General features: G+C 42.4%; 1 protein-coding gene across 1 annotated transcript; it reads right to left on the bottom strand.

Annotated features, from left to right (window-relative positions):
- Nucleotides 1-15,348: 15,348 nt before the first annotated feature.
- Nucleotides 15,349-16,296, bottom strand: LOC309558366 (olfactory receptor 5B12-like; the record flags this gene model as incomplete). The annotated part of the gene is made up of 1 exon (XM_082261433.1): nt 15,349-16,296. The coding sequence occupies one exon, from the start codon at nt 16,294-16,296 to the stop codon at nt 15,349-15,351; it is 948 nt and encodes a 315-aa protein (XP_082117559.1).
- Between the last annotated feature and the right edge of the window lie 2,571 nt (nt 16,297-18,867).

The following is an 18,867-nucleotide window of genomic DNA, read 5'->3' as shown; positions in this document are numbered from 1 at the left end:
AAATGTTTTTTATATTTTGTTATAAAATTTTGCTAACAGATAATTTTTCTCTTTCACTGATGTGTGCTGATGAGATGGCACTGATGGGCACTGATGGGCTGCACTGATGAGGTTGCACTGATTGTTGGCACTAATAGGTGACACTGATGAGCACTGATAGGCACTGATAGGGGGGCACTGTTGGGGGGCACTGATAGGCAACACTGATAAGAGACTCTGATGATGAGGCACTGATGGGCACTGATTGGCAGCACTGATGGGCACAGAAGAGTAACACTGGTGGACACCGTTTAGTAGTACTGCAAGGCACTGGTTAGCAGCACTGATGTGCCGGTTAACGGCTTTCTCCTTTTCTTCACACTGACAGGGTGAGGGGAAAAAAAGTAAATAATTGGCTTCTGCTTACTTTCGTGATCAGCTGTCATTGGCTGGTAGCTAATCATGGGATAATTGGCCCTTTACCCTATCTGTGATCAGTCATGTCCCAAGGACAGGAGGACATCTTAAGCCCACACTGTAGCCATCTTTCGGCTATAGCATGGCCGCCAAGTAGTTAAAGGAATTCTCCATTAACCACTTGCCGACTGCCTAACGCCGATCTATGTCGGCAGTCAGCCCCTCACAGGCAAAGTGACGTAGGGCTACGTCACTAGCTTGTGAGGGTCTAGGGAGCGAGCGCGCGCCCCCGGAGGCGCGCTCCCGCGTGGTCACGGACCCCCCCGCGCGTGTGACCAGCGGACCCTATGTCCGCCGGTCACTCGGCGATCGGCGGGGGAGAGGGAGAATGTAAGGCAGCTTGTGTAAACAAGCCACCTGTCATTCTCCTCGCTGTAAAGACACTGATCAAACGGATCTAGTATGTAGATCCGTTGATCAGTGTCCTTACAGCTCAAGCCACAGCCAATCACAGTAGAAAGCAGGCCCCTAGGGATACACACAGCCCCTCCCTCCCAAATAAAGTTAACCCCTTCACAACCAGTGTATTTTTACAGTAACAGTGCATATATATAGCACTGATTACTGTAGTAATGTCACTGGTAACCCCAAAAGTGTCACAAATGTCAGTCAAGGGTCCGATCTGTCCGCCCCAATGTCGCAGTACCGCAAAAAAAATCGCAGATCGCCGCCATTACGCGTTAAAAAAAAACACAACAAAAATGACAAAAATCTTTCCCTTTGTTAGTAAATGCGATAACTTTTGCGCATACCAATCAAAATACGCTTTTTGCGATTTTTTTTACCAAACATATGTAGCATAAAACAAATTGGCCGAAAATTTTAAAAAATTTTGATTTTTACTTTTTTTGGGGGGGGAATTTCATATAAAAAAATGTGAAAAATATTGTTATTTTTGCAAAATTGACGCTCTTTTTTTGTTTATAGCGCGTGATCAAAAAATCGCACAGGTGATCAAATACCACCAAAAGAAAGCTCTGTTTGTGGGAAAAAAAGGACGTCAAATTCGTTTAGATACAGCGTCGCACGACCGTGCAATTGTCCGTTAAAGTCACGCAGTGCCGAATCGCAAAATACCCCCTGGTCGTTTAGCAGCCAAATCCTCCGGGGCTTAAGTGGTTAAGGGACTCTGATGCCAAAAACAAAATGTATCCATTCCCTACACATTTATAACAAAAGAATACGATAATGTGGCTTTATATACTGTATAGTTTACTGAATCTCTGTACCTTGAATGGTAAAATATTTGAAAATGATAGAAAACAGTCCATTAAAAATGTATGTTATATATGTATAAACTGGATACAATGGTGGATACACTGGTTTATTTGGCAACTACATGGCAAATGAGGTGTAAAGTTGATAAATGTAAAGTTCTGAACTTTTGCTTTACATCATTTTACATTTAATCATCACTGACTGTGGAAAATTTTGCATTTCATTTGGAAATAAAGGTCCCAGAGTCTGAAAGAAGAGTGGAGAGGCACAGAATCCAGGTTGCTTGAGGTCCAGTGTGAAGTTTCCACAGTCAGTGATGATTTGGGGAGCCGTGTCATCTGCTGGTGTTGGCCCACTGTGTTTTATCGAGTCCAAAGTCAGCGCAGCCCTCTAGCAGGAAATTCTAGAGCACTTCATGCTTCCCTCTGCTGACCAGCTTTATGGAGATGCTGATTTCATTTTCCAGGAGGACTTGGCACCGCCCACACTGCCAAAACTACCAATACCTGGTCACATGATCATGGGATCTCTGTGCTTGATTGGCCAGCAAACTCGTCTGACCTAAACCCCATAGAGAATCTGTGGGATATTGTCAAGAGAAGGATGAGAGACATCAGACCCAACAATGCAGAGGAGCTGAAGGCCGCTATCAAAGCAACCTGGGCTTCCATAACACCTCAGCAGTGCCACAGGCTGATCGCCTCCATGCCACGCTGCATTGATGCTGTAATTCATGCAAAAGGAGCCCCGACCAAGTATTGAGTGCATCCTATACTGTACATGGACAGACTTTTCACTAAGCCAACATTTCTGTACTAAAAATCCTTTTTTTATTGGTCTTATGTAATATTCTAATTTTCTGAGATACTGAATCTTGGGGTGTCACTCGCTGTAAACCATAATCATCATCATGTTGCTGTGGAGGAACAGAGCTCCGTGATAAGGCGGCAATCTCCATCTGCAGCCAAGCTACTTCTCTCCTGTAGGATGTCATATGACGTTGTGGACTTAATCTGGATAATAGGTGCGGCTACTGGCATTTTCCAGATATCTTTCTTTTCAGCCAGCAATTTCCTCACTTGTTAAAGCCATCCTAGTGGATGATTAGTTATTGGATTGCTTTTACAGGCAGTGGACGTCCCCCCCACTGCCCTATGTCCCCTCTCTGGGCTCTCTTGTGTAATCGGTGAGCCGGAAATCTGAGCTGGCAGTGGTGAGTTACCATAGAGCTGACCATGGATCAGATGGACCCTGGCCATCTCTATGATCCTGGGAGGCCAGCAGTGATGTCACAATGTCACTTCCGGATCTGGCAGATGTGAATACTGACTTTTATTCCCTGGAAAGCAGAGATTGATGTTTTTCTTTTTTTTTCATGCTTTCAAGGGTAGACAAAATATCAGTTGTCTTGTTCCATGAATGTGTGCAAGTTTAAAGTGTGACATGTTTTGTATCTATTTACTCAGCATAACCCAAATCATCACTGACTGTGGAGACTTCACACTGGACCTCATGCAACTTGGATTCTGTGCCTCTCCACTCTTCCTCCACAGTCCTTTTTCCACAGTCTGCGATGATTTGGGGAGCCATGTCATCTACTGTGTTTTATCAAGTCCAAATTCATTGCAGCCTTCTAGGCAGGAAATTGTAGAGCACTTCATGCTTCCCTCTGCTGACCAGCTTTATGGAGATTCCGATTTCATTTTCCAGCAGGATTTGGCACCGCCCACACTGCCAAAACTACCAATACCTGGTCACATGATCATGGTATCACTGTGCTTGATTGGTCAGCAAACTCGCCTCACCTTAAACTCACTTGTGTGTGTCAGTGCAAGCCGATCAGCATGGAAGCTAGCGGGAAAACTTCCGGCTTGCGTTCCACCTTGACACACGTCACCACGCTGTGCGTTCCATCTGACGCGTTTCATCACTTCCAAAGACGTCACCGGAAGTTGGAACGCACAGCGTGGTGACATGTGTCAAGGTGGAACGCAAGCCGGAAGTTTTCCCGCTAGCTTCCATGCTGATCGGCTTGCGCTGACACACACGATCACAAGCGGCCACACTAGGGCTGCATTCGGGAGGATTTTACCCCAATCTTCTTTTATTTTGCCTTTATTTGCCTTTTGTTGTATTTGACTTTATCTGCATGAATTTTTTTGTATACACTTTTGCCCAATTGGGAATAAAAATCTCAAGGATATCACACTATTTGGAGCTCCATTTTTTTCATATCTTTTCTGGCGTGAGGGGAGAGGAGACAGAGGGAGACCTTACCACCTTATCCACCTGAAGCAAGCCAAAAAGATCTTTGAGCCTGGACGGCTATACAAGTCTGATAGGTCATGGTGCTATAAGGCACACATGACCCACAACGTCTGGTAAGTGATTGAATCTTACCTTTGTCACCGGATCACTACTGAGTGGACAGATTAACCATCGCGCTGAGCACTTGCACTGTTGTTTAGAAGTTTGCACAAAGGACTCACTATATTGCACATTCATTGGAACTTTTATTTGGAAATTTGCACCAAGGATTCACTTTATATATATACTGGACTTTTTTTGAATTTTGGATTTTATATTTAATAATGTTTTATGGATTATGATCTACTAATTTATTACTCTACACATTATATTTATTAATTTTATGACGTTTAATATATTCACTTTTATTGTAAACCTTTAAAGCAAGCGCTATAGGTAGCCTTTGGACTACTTACCTGCATACATTTTTTATTCTATAGCAGCTGCTATCAATATACACAGTTTTAATATATTTATTCACCAGAGTATATTCACTAATATATATATTATTTAATTCACTTATTTATAAACACGTGGCGTGGGGTATATACACCAGTATATTCCTTACATATCCCTGACGGGTGCCATTGGTAATATCGAAGGTATCAGACATAGCATTGGAGGTGTAGACCCGCGCGGACGGCACCGTGTAAAGAGCCGAAATAGCGGAAAAAATAGGCCCCACCAGGCCAAATTTCAAAAGCGTCGCCTTGAGGTACCCCCAGTGAACCCTATCAAACGCTTTTTCCGCGTCTAGAGTCAGGAACACTGAGGGCACCTTACGCGCTTCCGCTATTTTGAGAAGATTGAACATCCGTCTCATGCCTTCGGGCGCCTGTCTACCCCTGACACAGCCCACCTGGTCCGCTTTTACTAAATAAGGAGTGATATTAGCTAATCGTTGGGCTATTATTTTGGCGTAGATCTTTAAGTCAGAATTTAGAAGAGATATAGGTTGAACATTTTGGGGGGAATCTGGTTGTTTGCCAGGTTTGGGAAGAGCAACAATCACTGCTTGGAGCATCTCCTTGGGGAAATAGGAGGTTTGTATAGCGGTATTGAATAGTTTACAGAGATAGGGGGTTAGAGTCGATTGGAAGGTCCTGTAATATTCCGCCGAGAAGCCATCAGCTCCCGGCGATCTATTAGAGGGAAGTGTCTTAATGTAACGCTCATGCGTTTTTTGTTAGTGAATGGATTTGCAGCTGCAGAATTGTTACACTCAGTAGTCGTGTAGAGATTCTGTTGAACAACATATCCAACTCTCAGGACTTCATCACCGTGCACAGCCTGTTTATGCAATATACATACACTCAATATGATGTTCCTGGAGTGATAGAATATATGATAGTAGAGAGGTGAGAGACAGGCGATAGTATGGTGAGCACTCAGTAATAGTATTCAGGAGAGTGGTAGGTGATGGTAGTATGCAGATAGGTTCTAACAATCATGTATAGTACAGATGGTAGGGGACAGCAGATGAAGTATACAAGATAGAGTAACCTAGTGCAAAGATAGTTGATGGTAGTCCCAAGAGCTAACAATCTATGCAGATGATAGGAATAGCTTAGATAGAGACAGTCCTTGTATATGCAGTAGATGATAGTGAAAGTATAGGTTAGTAAGGAATCCCCTGCGGGGTACTTATCACTAGATAGTTAGCAGTAGCAAGGTCCAGTAGTAAGGAGTGATCCGGTAGCGAGATACGGGATCGGTAGCGAGGTTCCGGTTCAATTCAGGCAAAGGGTATAGCTAGAAGCTCCGGCAGCACAAGACAAGGTAAGGTGAACATGCGGTTTGAACGAGCAATGAGTGAGAGCAAACCGGCGATTGAAATAGCCGCTCATAGCGGCGCTCGGCGATGACGTCATTGCCCTTAAAGGTGTATGCGTTCCATTTGTATAGCAAGATGGGACGCAATATTAGGAGAGAAATGGAAATAAGGGTACCATAGGTACCAGAACATTACACTTAATAGCTTGGGCGATTTCTTGTTCAGTCACAGGAGCATTAAGGGTCTGTAAGCTGTCTGGTCCAAGAGTAGGGAGAGCCAGTGCTCCCAGAAAACTCTGTATGGAGGCGTCGGTTGGTTGGGGAGTGTTAGCGTCGTCACATATTGAGTGAGAGGACTGGGAAACAAGGATTTCGGGCACAAATGTTTTTTTTTTTAAAAACAAATTATTTTATTCAAAACATGTTTAAAACCAAAGAAAAGTACAGGCATATAATTATGTGTTAAGGACCAAACCAGACCCATAGATGGTCTATACTGTGGTGTATCTTAATACATACAGTTTAGAACAATGGTTTACATACATCTTAAAGTACAGAACAATTAGTAGTCATATCATTCTCAGGACTATTCACTCACGATCAGACAAAAACCACCGGCGGACACCAAAATAGACAAGGTGTCGGTCCGTGGGATCAACTGAGAGTGTGAATTAGCTTCCACCATATAATATTTGACCTTTGCTCGACATGTTTCGCTTTCTTAGGAGAAAAGCTTCATCTGGAGCATATCATTTCGTTTGTCTGTACAGTAATAGTCAGGCATAAATCTCAATTCCGTAGGGGAGTTTTTTAACGAAGAGGACTGTTGTGCGTTTGTGGAAAGCACCGTATTTTGGCACCTATATGAGCATGTAGTAGTGAGGGTAATCACTCCATATTTACAGACTTGGAGAGGACGGGAGCCTAGTGCATGTAGCGTGTCCCTTATGGTTGTCTAAACGTCCGTGCCGCGCTATTCCAAACTTGCACACAGTCCTCGCCGGATGGGGTAATAGCGTCGTCACATAAGTTGTACAAGGCCTTATAATATTTAGAGAAGGCATTGGCTATATCCGTAGGATGGTGGACTAAGTTCCCAGTTACTGGATCTTTCAGGGAGGATAATTTAGCTTTATGCTGTCTTTTCTTGATGGAGTTGGCCAGCATTTTACCCGCCCGGTTTCCCTGTGCATAGTATTTGGCCTTAAAAACATGAAGAAGGTGCTGATGCTCTTCCAGGAGCACGGCTCTGACCACTAGTCTACTATTCGTAAGGTCAGACAGAACCTCTGGAGAGGGGTCGTCTTTGTGCTTAGCCTCCAAAGCACGTAGATTTGCCATAAGCTGAAACAGAGTTAGAGACCGCTGTTTTTTAACCCTGGAAGCTAATTGTAGCAATAAACCTCTACTGTACACCTTATGTGCACACCAAAGCGAAACGATATTGATATCGGAGACATCATTATCGGCAAAAAAGTCCCTGATCTGACCACCCAACCGCTTTCCATGACTACGATCGCGGAGCAAAGATACATTGTTACGCCACAGATGAACTGGGAAGGATATATTACGCTCCGCAACCATCATAGAGACCGGGGCGCGGCCAGACCAAGTCACAGAATGGATCTGCACTGACTCCACAGCTCTCAACAAGGGTAGGTTGGATAGAAAGAGATCTATCCTTGAATATGTTTGGTGAGGCACCGAAAAAAGGTATAATCTCTGTCGGTGGAGTTGATGCAGCACCAGTAATCGTACAAGTCAGAAGTGTGCAGAAACTGTTGAAGAGTGCTCCTCGACCGCCGCTAGGGGGCAGAGCAGTCCACAGAAGCATCTACAACACAGTTAAAGTCCCCACAGTAGATAGTGTATCCTTTTTTGATACGGTCCACTTTCCTCTTCAGAGATCGTAGAAAGCGAACCTGACCTTTGTTGGGGGCATACAAGTTCACTACAGTGTAAGTAATATTATTAATGTCACAAACCAGGATTAAGTATCTTCCAGCCGAATCAGCCAGGGAGTCATGAAGGGTAAATGCCACAGTGTCCCTAACAGCAGTGAGAACCCCTTTTTTCTTACTAGGCCCTGAGGAAGTAAAGACGTGAGGAAAATGGGGGTCAGAGCACTTGGGTGCTTTCAAGTTTGCAAAATGAGTCTCTTGCACACACAAAATGTCTCCCTTCAGCAATTTAGCTTCTCTCCAAAGGGCTCTCCGCTTAAATGGGCTGCTTAGGCCATGGGCATTAATAGTGATGAATTTAAGGACCGTGGTCACAAAGAGTCAGTAAGATCCGAACATGCTGCAAAGTGAATAACTAAGGAGAAAAGGAGTATAAAGTACCTGTTCCCGATGGTAAGGATGGTGTCCAGGTAACGTACTCGGGGAGACTCCAAGTTCCTTGAGAGGAGCACAGGGGAGGAGCTTCACACATTCCAGTAGTACTGTTGGTAGTAGAAGGAGGTAAAAACGTAAACTGAACAAAGGCCAAAAAAAACAACGTAGAAAACAAACGAGAAAAGAGTGGGTTAAATCCCATCCTGCGACACAATGCACAAGAAGTGGACAGGGGGGAAATAGCTCCTACTTCCCGATCATCTCCGTGTTACCAGCAGTGCAACGAATATGACATATCAAGAACCTTCAGGTATGACGTGCTGGGTGGACAACAGGTAAGGTATCACGGTTTTTGAACTCTTCTCAGCTCCGGGTCCAGATGAGAAGGTGAAATAAACAGGGGTGACCAGCGCTATGGAGTTGTATAAATAATGTATAAGGATTAACAGGCGTAAGATGCCAACAACCGAACCCCTGGGGGTTAAGAATGAAATAGGTGCAAGGAGGTTGAAACGGCGCTACCTTTAAGTGATTAAGTACCACGTGGATAAAGTGCCAACATAAATAGCGATGCTCAAATACTATTAGGAATATTATATTTGGGTCCAAACTAAGGTGCACTAGTGACTTGTGGTATGACAAGAATAACCAATTTTTTATCCTGGACCCAAAACAAGGTGCTATAGTAAAGTGCTAAGTGCTGTGCAATAAATATACCAAAATAATAGAGAAACAGTGATTTTATTTCAAAAAATAAATATGTTATACAGTGCAATTTACTAGTGATAAATTGTGCTTGGTGTAAAATGACCAAATAAATAAAAAAAATTCTCTTTGGAATAAAAGTGCTTGTGTAATCAAATAAATAAGGAAAGATTCCACTTAGTGAAAAGATCAAGTAAAGAAAAAATTCTTATGAGTGAAAAAATGGGGTTGCATCCACCAGTGTGGCCACTAGGTGTCGCACCTCACATACAACCTGTTTGCCACGAGATAGGATTTTTCAGGGGTTTCTCCGGTGGAATAAGCGTTTGCAGGCTTTTAGTTCCTCAAAAAGAGAGAGGGAACCCCATGATGCCGTATACAATGTAATCACAAAAATGGACTATAGTAGTAACTCACGGAGTAGGCTGTCCAAGATCAGTTGGTGTAGCCGGGAAGCTTCCGTGTTCCACGGCCCAGGCTCCAAATACCGGAAGTGACGTAATGACGTAATAGACTCCACCCGTAAGTCTATTACGTCATTTGTGAGACGGAAGCCATCATCGACTGAGCGGATGACATAAGTGCGGCCTTCCCTTGTGACGAGCAGATTAGTAGGATACCCCCAAGAGTAGATCACCCGGTTATTGAGTAGAAGCTTGGTCAAGGGTAAGAGTTTCTTGCGGGCAGCCATTGTGTACTGCGAGAGGTCTGCAAAAACAGAGATTCCATGGTACGGGTCCGGTAAGGGAGAAGTTTTCCGCGCAAAGAGCATGAAGTCATCCTTGATATGGAAGAAGTGTATGCGAGCGATGACATCTCTAGGCACTTTATCTGGCAGGTGTGGAGGTTTTGGTAAGCGATGAGCTCTATCCACGATCACCTCGCCTACTGGTGTATCAGGTAGCAGGGCCAAAATCATGGTTTGCACATATGCGCGGAGCTCAGAGGGGGGGACTGACTGCCACCCCCCGCAATTTAACATTGTTCCGTCTTGCCCTATCCTCCAGGTCCGCCAATTTACTTTTGATGTTATCCAGCTCATCCTCCCGATCGTTATGGGCATCCACTAATTAATTATGTGCCACTGCTATGTCCGCCATTTTGGTTTCAATATGATCCACCCGTACCCCCATGTCTGTCAGATCAGATTTAATGTTGGTCACACAGTGCATAAGATCCCTATGCAAGAATCCGTTAAGAGAAAGGAGCATTTCTTTCATGGTACTATCTGTAAGCGGCTGGCCTGAAGTAGGGAAGTCTTTGATGTGGTCATAGAATTCTAGTGTGCTGTTCTGTGAAATGCCCCCAGGCACTTCTCCAGGTTCTCCAGCAAATTGGTGGTCAGTGGAGCGTTTAGGGGCTGCTTTCAGTGGGCTCTGGGATGGGGACACCCCCACAGAGCATCTGCTGCTGCCACCAGGAGAGGGGGGTCCCGGGGGGCAATGCTGGCGGTGATCACACACCCCTGATCTCCTCGCACCGTCCTGCTCTCCTCCTCTGTCAGAAATCTTGCAAGGAGCACTTGGTCACTGTCAGTTTATGGTGAAACAATGTTCTTTCCACTTCCAGATTATGGCTACAACAGTGCTCACTGGAGCATTAAGAAGTTTAGAAATGTCATCAAAATGTTTTGCAACAATAAAGTTGCAAAAGTCCTAAAAGAGCTCTTTGCTTTTACCAATCATGAAATATGTCTTGTGTGACATCTTTGTAATGCAAAACCTTTTTATAGTTGCCATCAGTTGAGACAGAAGCAGCTGATATTATATTGCACTGAAAAGGGGCAGGATTGCTTTCTAATTGCTAATAGATTTCAGCTGCTGTCTTGGCCTTCTATGTCTTTTTGCACCTCCCTTTCTTTATGTGTTCAATACTTTTATACTCCCTTTTAATACTCCCTGTGTCATTCCATTTTATTCCACATAACTTCCTTTCTGAACTTATTTGTTTTAGTGTCTTTGTATGTATGGATTGCATGGGTTGTTATCGATATGTGGGGAAAATGTCAATAGCACCTTTTGAATTATACAGTATTTACCTGAAAAAATGGTGATGTGTTCAATGCTTATTTTACCCTCTGTGTATGTATGGATGTATATACAACCTCTGCAGCAAGGCTGGCAGCACTCATACTCAAAAAATTGAGGGGTGTACTTACTTTTGAGAGATACTGTACGTGTATGTAATTTATACCCATACCCTCCCTAAAACACACTGACACTGACACTAACAGACACTGATGCTAATTAAAAAAAAAAAAAAAAGAAATAAAGAAAATATCCTGCCCAAAATATACTAACCTTGAACTTTGACCCTTTACCTTTGACCCTGACCTTGACCCAAACACTAACCCTGGCACTGACCTAGAAACTCTGATCTAGGTATATTTTTTTTTCGTTTTTTTTATTATTATTTATATATTTGTTTTCATTTATTTTTACACACACTTTTGTTTTTTCTCTGCAAGGAAAGAAAAAGATACATTGGGGTTCATTTACTATAGCCGGAGAGTGCAAAATCAGACTTCCATCTGCATAGAAACCAATCAGCTTCTAACCACAGCTTCTTCAAGAGGGTTTTCTATTGGCGCTTTTCCACTGCATGGAACCGAACTATTTGGCTCGCTTTTGTGCTTTTCCACTGCATGGTACCGCATGGTACGGTGTTGGAACGGTTCAGTACGGTACAGTGGCGCTTTTCCACTGCATGGTACCGCATGATATGGTATTGGAACGGTTCAGTATGGTACGGCAACGCTTTTTCACTGCATGGAACCAAACGGTATGGCTCGCTTAAACAATACCACCTCAGTTGTGGTTCCAAGAGGGCCGTACCAATACCATATCCCACAATCCTTTGCATGCAGCCTTGACTGTTTGTCACTACTAGCCACTGATTGGTCAGAGAATCGTTGTTATCCCACCCACTTACTACTTTAGTGGAAAAGCAAATCGTACCAAACCGTACCGAACCGTTCCAACACCGTGCCATGCGGTACCATGCAGTGGAAAACCAAACCCAGCCAAGCAGGGCCAAGCAGGGCCGAGTGGAGCCGAGCGGAGCCGAGCCGGTAGTTGCAGTGGAAAAGTGCCATATTTACCACAGTCCATGTCCAGCCTATAATATTATAAAGTAATGAATACTCTCCATAACATGTATAAAATGCTTCTCTCTTATCCGCCAACATTGCAATGGGGTATTAGGAGAAGCTTTTATCTGGAACCGCAACCCTTTTGCTGGGCATGTCATTGCATTGACGATGTACTGCTTTTTGGGAGATACATTTTCTGCCTTTGTCTAGCAATAGCCTAGGCCTGCAATTTACACATGTGATTGAAACCTTAAAATTTGATGTTTTTGGATCTTGAGTTGTCTCATGAAGATGGTGCATGTGTAACTAACAACTACTGTAAACCAACTTGAGTTGAGTAGTATAATGACTGAAAGGCATTGTCATGACAACAGCTTTGATGACTTGCTACGCTTGCGTTCCAGCTCCAGCCTGACCTCACTCCGGCCAGCACCATCTCCGAGCAGAAGATGTCACACCTGGCACACAGGCTTCCAGAGACAGGCTGCATGCCATGCCTTGCGTTGCGTTGCTTCCAGTGGATTATTTTATTCCTCTGTTCTGGTCCCATACCATTAGGCCTCCACTACTAACATCATCAGGCATGGCCGTCTCCCTTCCATCGCAGCACTAGTACACCTTACTGCGAATACAAGGGCTGAGTAAGCACTGCATCTCAGATGTCATTTCCATATGGAATAACTTCATATTGCTTGACACCTCTTGGGCATTGTGGCTGGAATGTCATTTTTACATATGAACCATTTTATGACCAGTTGGTCGAATTCTTAATAAGTTTGTTGTATGGATTTTATCAATGTTATAACCTATTAGTGTATTTTTGATACCCATATACAGTATTAAGTGCAGTATTATCACATTTGGAAATAGGACCCCCAAGCAATTACCTTGCTTGGAACCTTGTTTTAGGACTTTTTTTGGCAATACTCGTCGTGTTTTTTCGGACATACACTATATTGTCTAGAGCAGGGATTCCTAAACTACGGCCCTGCAGCTGTTGCAGAACTACAAATTCCACAAGGCATTGAAAAACTCTGACATTCACAGACATGACTAAGCATGATGGGAATTGTAGTTCCTGAACAACTGGAGGGCTGTAGTTTGGGAATCCCTGGTCTAGAGTATTTGGACGCCTGCCTTTACACACACATGAACTTTAATGGCATCCCAGTCTTGGCCTGTAGCGTTTAATATTGAGTTGGCCCATCCTTTGCAGCTATAACAGCTTCACCTCTTCTGGGAAGGCCGTCCACAAGGTTTAGGAGTGTCTATGGGAATGTTTCACCATTCTTCCAGAAGCACATTTGTGAGGTCAGGCACTGATATGGACGAGAAGACCAAGCTCACAGTCTCCACTCTAATTCATCACAAAGGTGTTCTATCGGGTTGAGGTCAGGACTCTGTGCAGGCCAGTCAAGTTCTTCCACCCCAAACTCACTCATCCATGTCTTTATGGACCTTGTTTGTGCAATGGCACACAGTCAGGGCCGCTGATAGGGGGGGACCACCAGCCCTCTTGTATTGGGCCCGAGCACACAGGGAGGGGGATTAGTGATGGACAACAAATACAGAAATCTTCCTCCAGCACCTGAATCTGATCTGTCCCTCTCCCTGCTATCAACTTTTATCTGTTGAGAAAGAGACAGTTGTCCCTCACTAATCCCCCTTCCTTGTGTGGGCCCCCCTCCCAGCACTTATCTCTGCTCAGGAGTTTATTTGTAAATTGTAACTTTGTTTCTCTCTCTCTGTCTCTCTGATCTCTGAGCTCCAACTGCCCAGCCTGTATATTTTTCTCCTCTCATCTTCTTTTTTATTTAACATAGTTTTATTTAGATTTAGCAGGAATTATGCGAGTTATGTTATATTTGTGTCTGATAATAGTGATTTTGTTGGAATTTTAGCTAAATATATCTTCTTGAGGGGGCCCTGCCAGGTAGTCTGTACAGGGCCCCGCGATTTCTAACAGCAGCCCTGCACACAGTCATGTTGGAACAGGAAGGGACCATCCACAAACTGTTCCCACAAAGTAAGGAGCAGGAAATTGTCCAAAATGTCTTGGTATGCTGAGACCTTAAGAGCTCCCTTCACTGGAATAAGGGGCCAAGCCCAACCCCTGAAAAACAACCCCACCCCCCATAATGCACTGCAATTGCGCAGCCCAGCCCTTAAAATAACTTTTGTGGACCTTAACAGAGCAATTTGTGTCACTAACAATCTGTCCCCGGTGCACACAGCCAACCTCTCCCTACACTGACAAAAAGCAGAATGTGAAATGGCCACCAGCTCAGGTCTATTTATAAGGTAGGGGACATGTCCATGTGCTGAAATGTTTCAATTGGCTGTCCCGAACCACCTGATGGCTGTGTCATGGGTCAAAGTTCTCCCCAATGTAAACTAATATGGCCGCCGCAAACAATGCCATATGTTCGCAAAATCGGCGGGCTGCGAACGAGCAAAGTTTGCAGCGAACCGACCACCAGGCGAACTGCAAGGCCATCCCTATTAGGGTTTAGAGATGGCCTTGCGTAATTCGGCTTTGATCGGGTCTCTGATGTAGTAACCCGGAAGTGGCGTGATGGCGTCACGTCCGGGTTACTTGGCAGCTAAAGGCGCCGAATTTAAAAAAAACTGTCAGTATTCAAAAATAATGATTTTGGCATTTTGAATACATTGAAGTGCAGTGGAAGGGTTGGGGTCTATTAGACTACCGATCCCTCCATAAAGATTACCTGTCACTGCCTATTACTGTCACAACTGATGTTTACATTGCATTGTGACAGCAATAAAAGTGATCAGATTTTGTATTTTTTTAAAACTGTGCTAAAATTAAAAAAAATAATAATAAAACAAATAGGAAAAAAAAATGTAAAGCACCCTCCGTCACTGTGAGCTTGTGCACAAAAGAAAACGCACACGTAAGTCGCGGCCGCAAATTAAAGCATTGTTCAAACCACACATGTGAGGTATCGCCACGATCGCCAGAGTGAGAGCAATAATTCTAAAAAAGAGCTACTCTGTAACTCTAAATTGGTAACCGTTAAAAATGTTTAAAGCGTCGCCTATGGAGATTTTTATGTACCGTAGTTTGTCTCCATTCCGCAGGTGTGCGCAATTTTAAACCGTAACATGTTAGGTATCTTTCTACTCACGTGACATCATCTTTCACAATATACAAAAAAATGGACTAACTTTACTTTTTAGTTTTTTTTTAAATGCATTGAAATGTATTTTTTCCAAAAAAATGGCGTTTGACAAAAAATATTGCAATGACCGCCATTTTAATTTCCAGAGTCTTTGCTAAAATATATATAATGTTTGGGGGTTCTAAGTAATTTTCTAGCTAAAAATACAGATTTTTAACTTGTAAACAACATGTGTCAGAAATAGGCTCGGTCCAGAAGTGGTTAAGCTTTAACATTCGCAGGAGCTGATTTCCTACTTCCTTGCATAGGAGTGAAGGATTCATTTGCCGAAATGCTGTAATGTATTCGAGAAGATTTTCTTTACAAAATCTTGAAATGCTGTTTTTAAATCCTGGTTCCTCAGACTATAGATGAGAGGATTGAGAAGAGGAAGGATCACCGTGTAAAAGACGGACACCACTTTGTCACCAGCAAAATGATTTGAATTTGGATGAAAATAATTAAACATGATGGAGCCATAAAATATAAACACCACAGTCAGGTGAGAGGTGCACGTAGAGAAAACTTTACTTCTTTTACCCTTAATTTGCATTTTCAGGACTGTTTTCAATATAGAGACATAAGGAAAGAAGGTCAATATTAGAGACCCACCTGCAAAGATGCCACCAAGGAGAAAGACAAGAATAATGCTGATGTAGATGTCACTGCAGGAGATCCGAAACAACTGGGGAAGGTCACAGAAGAAACTTTCTATGATATTTGTTTCACAAAATGTTAATTTTAAGGCATAAAGAGTGTGAATTATAGAATGGGTAAAACCAAGACACCAAGAACTGGAGACCAACTGTGCACACAATTTCCAACTCATTATTTGTGCGTAATACAATGGCTGACACACAGCAGTGTATCGATCATAGGACATGACAGCCAACAGAAAAACTTCAGTAATTGCAAAGAACATAAAGAAGAAGACTTGGGTTATAAAAGCCTGAATGGAAATTTTTCTTGTGTTGGTGTTAAGGTCAAATAACATTCGTAAGACGGTGACTGAGGAACAACAGAGGTCCAAACCAGCCAGGTTCCCCAGGAAGAAATACATAGGAACATGGAGGTGAGAGTCGGTGATTATGAAGGTGATGACCAGAAAATTCCAGATTATTGTCAGAAGGTAGATGAGAAGGAAAAAGAGAAAAAGAGGGAGCTGAAGAGCCGGAAGATCAGAAAGTCCAGAGAGAACGAATCCATTCAAAACTGTCTGATTTCCCATCACAATATTTTTACTAATTTATATTTATTAAATTGTTAACATTTGGGACAATGTGCCAAACAATATATAAAATTACCTTTTATATGGTGAAGCTCACAGATGATCTTGATAGACAATGTCAAATATTAGGATTCTTTATAAAAAAATGTACATGAAAAGTCAATGCAGAAAACACATGATGGTTAAAATTTTTCAACAAAAAAAATCTCCAATACTGGATAAAGAAAAATCAAAGACATATGTATTGAATTTTTCATTTATTTATTACCCACACAGAAAAAAAAGATAGTGATTATTCTTTCAGCATCAGAAACAAAAAAACAAAGGTTTTGAGTATTTCTCTATAATAATATAGTTATTTGAAAGCAACATTAAGGCCCAAAAATAGGCACCCTCATTTCCATATGAATCAATTGTTCTGTCTATGGGATTAGTATATTTTTTCTGCATTCTGCATAAAAATCAATAGTTCCAATGTCTGTGAAAAAGTAAGATCCAATTACAGAATATTGAAATTAAAATGTATCTTATACATGTAAATTGAATTAATTTAGCTTCCCCCATAAAGATGTACAAACATAAATACAAACACTTAACTGTATTGTATAAGCATTTTTTTTTTCATTCAATACATTTTTATTGAGTTTTACATAGACAAAACAGATAAAACAAAAGATTGAAATATTCAACAGGTTCCAATGCATGTACACACTCATATAGTGAGAGCAACAAATGAATGGTGCAAAAGCAGACAATCAGAGTTATCAGGAATATTATACAATATTCAAAGCATCACATGTTATACAACGGTATATCATATGGTAGGAAGGTGGCATAACGTAGCATAATAAAGATAAAGTATACAACCGTGCTTGGATGTAGTATGGGGGCAAGAAGTCCACCCCGGACACAGAGCCCAAAGGAACAATGTTGCCAGGTTGCCAGGTCCGGTTTGAGGGAGCCGTCCCCCCACCACACGGGTCATTAGGAAGGTACAATTATTTCAAGAGAGCCTTAGTGCCTGATTCAGATAAGGCCAGCATTCCCAGGACTTTTGGAATTTTTTCTATGACAGGGAGTTAATTGCTAGGGATTTCTCTAAGAGATAGTTATCATTCACGAGCGCAATCACTTCAGACAGATTAGGAGTAGTAGTAGATCTCCAATTGCGGAGAATCAGGGTCTTGGCTGCTAACAATATGTGGGTCACCATTTGTCTATAGTTAGGAGGGTAAAGATCGATGTTGATATTCAATATAGCCAATTCTGGATTTGGGGGTGAAAGTACTCCTGTGCAGGAGGAAATACACCGGAAAATAGTATGCCAAAAGCTCGTGAGTGATGCACAACCCCACAAAATATGTTGTAAGGTTCCCGTTTTGCCACATTCCCTCCAACATAGAGAGGATATCGATGGTGCCATCTTGGCCAACCTGTAGGGCGTATAATACCATCTATTGACAATTTTAATTGTAGTTTCCCAGTGACTTAGAAAATGTATATATGGAACGTAGAGCTGTCTGCCACTGTTTAAAAGTGAAAGTTATTTTCAGGTCTTTCTCCCATTTAAGCATATTAACCGTCTTCTGGGAAGAGGTATCTCCTGATAGGATATTATAGAAGGTCAATATACCTTTGTTAACTGGGGGGTTTGTTATCAGGAAGTTCCATGTAGGTAAATTGACATGGGTAGAGGATAAGGAGTGTTTCCCTACAAGAAAGAGTATTTTTGAAACAGTCAACGATGTGTCGGGCGGTAGTTTAAATTCTGTCATTAAGTCTTCTTTACACTTGGGGCCTAAAGGCGACCGGAGTTGCGAGATTTGAATTAGTCCCAGATCTTTCAATTTGGAGACGTTTAGGTTGTTATAGATAGTCGTGAGGATGGATAAGGTAAGTTTGTCAATGTCGGAAGGTATCACTCTTGGTTCCATTTTATTAACCGTTCTCCAGGCTTGGAGGGAAGCTTTCACCGTAGGAGGGAGCTTAGCTAAGTTCCATGGGATCCAAAGATCTCTTATATTGTATAAGCATATTAAACAATTCATATAAAACATTAAAATTGTTAATCTAAAAAAGTGATGTAAATTACATAGTTACATAGTTTGTGAGGTTTAAAAAAGACATCAGTCTATCCAGTTCAACCGATGATGTGTGTGTGTGTGTGTTTGCTTCTAACCATGCATTGTATTCCCCTTTATGTTGTGGTCTTTAAAGGTGCCCATCCAATCATTTTTTTAAACTATTGATGCTCCCTGCTGATACGACTGCTTGTGGAAAAGGATTCCTCATCCTTACTGCTCTGACAGTAAAGAACCCCTTACGTATTTTAAGGTTAAACCGCCTTTCCTCTAGTTTTAGTGAGTGGCCACGTGTCTTATTGTGTTCCCTTTCTCTGAATAGTTTGTTCCTTATGCTAGGGTCGCCAGTACAGTATTTGTACATTGATATCATATCCCCCCTCAATCGTCTCTTCTCCAGAGAGAATAAGTTCAGTGCTTGTAGTCTTTCCTCATAGCTGATGTCCTCCATTTCCCTAATTATTTTTGTTGCCCTTCTCTGGACTCTCTC

This window comes from Pelophylax lessonae (genome assembly GCF_965119305.1).
Source record: "Pelophylax lessonae genome assembly, chromosome: 6".
In the NCBI taxonomy this organism is placed as follows: domain Eukaryota; kingdom Metazoa; phylum Chordata; class Amphibia; order Anura; family Ranidae; genus Pelophylax; species Pelophylax lessonae.
Note: the sequence above shows the minus strand (reverse complement) of the source record. Positions and strands in the feature narration are given on the sequence as shown.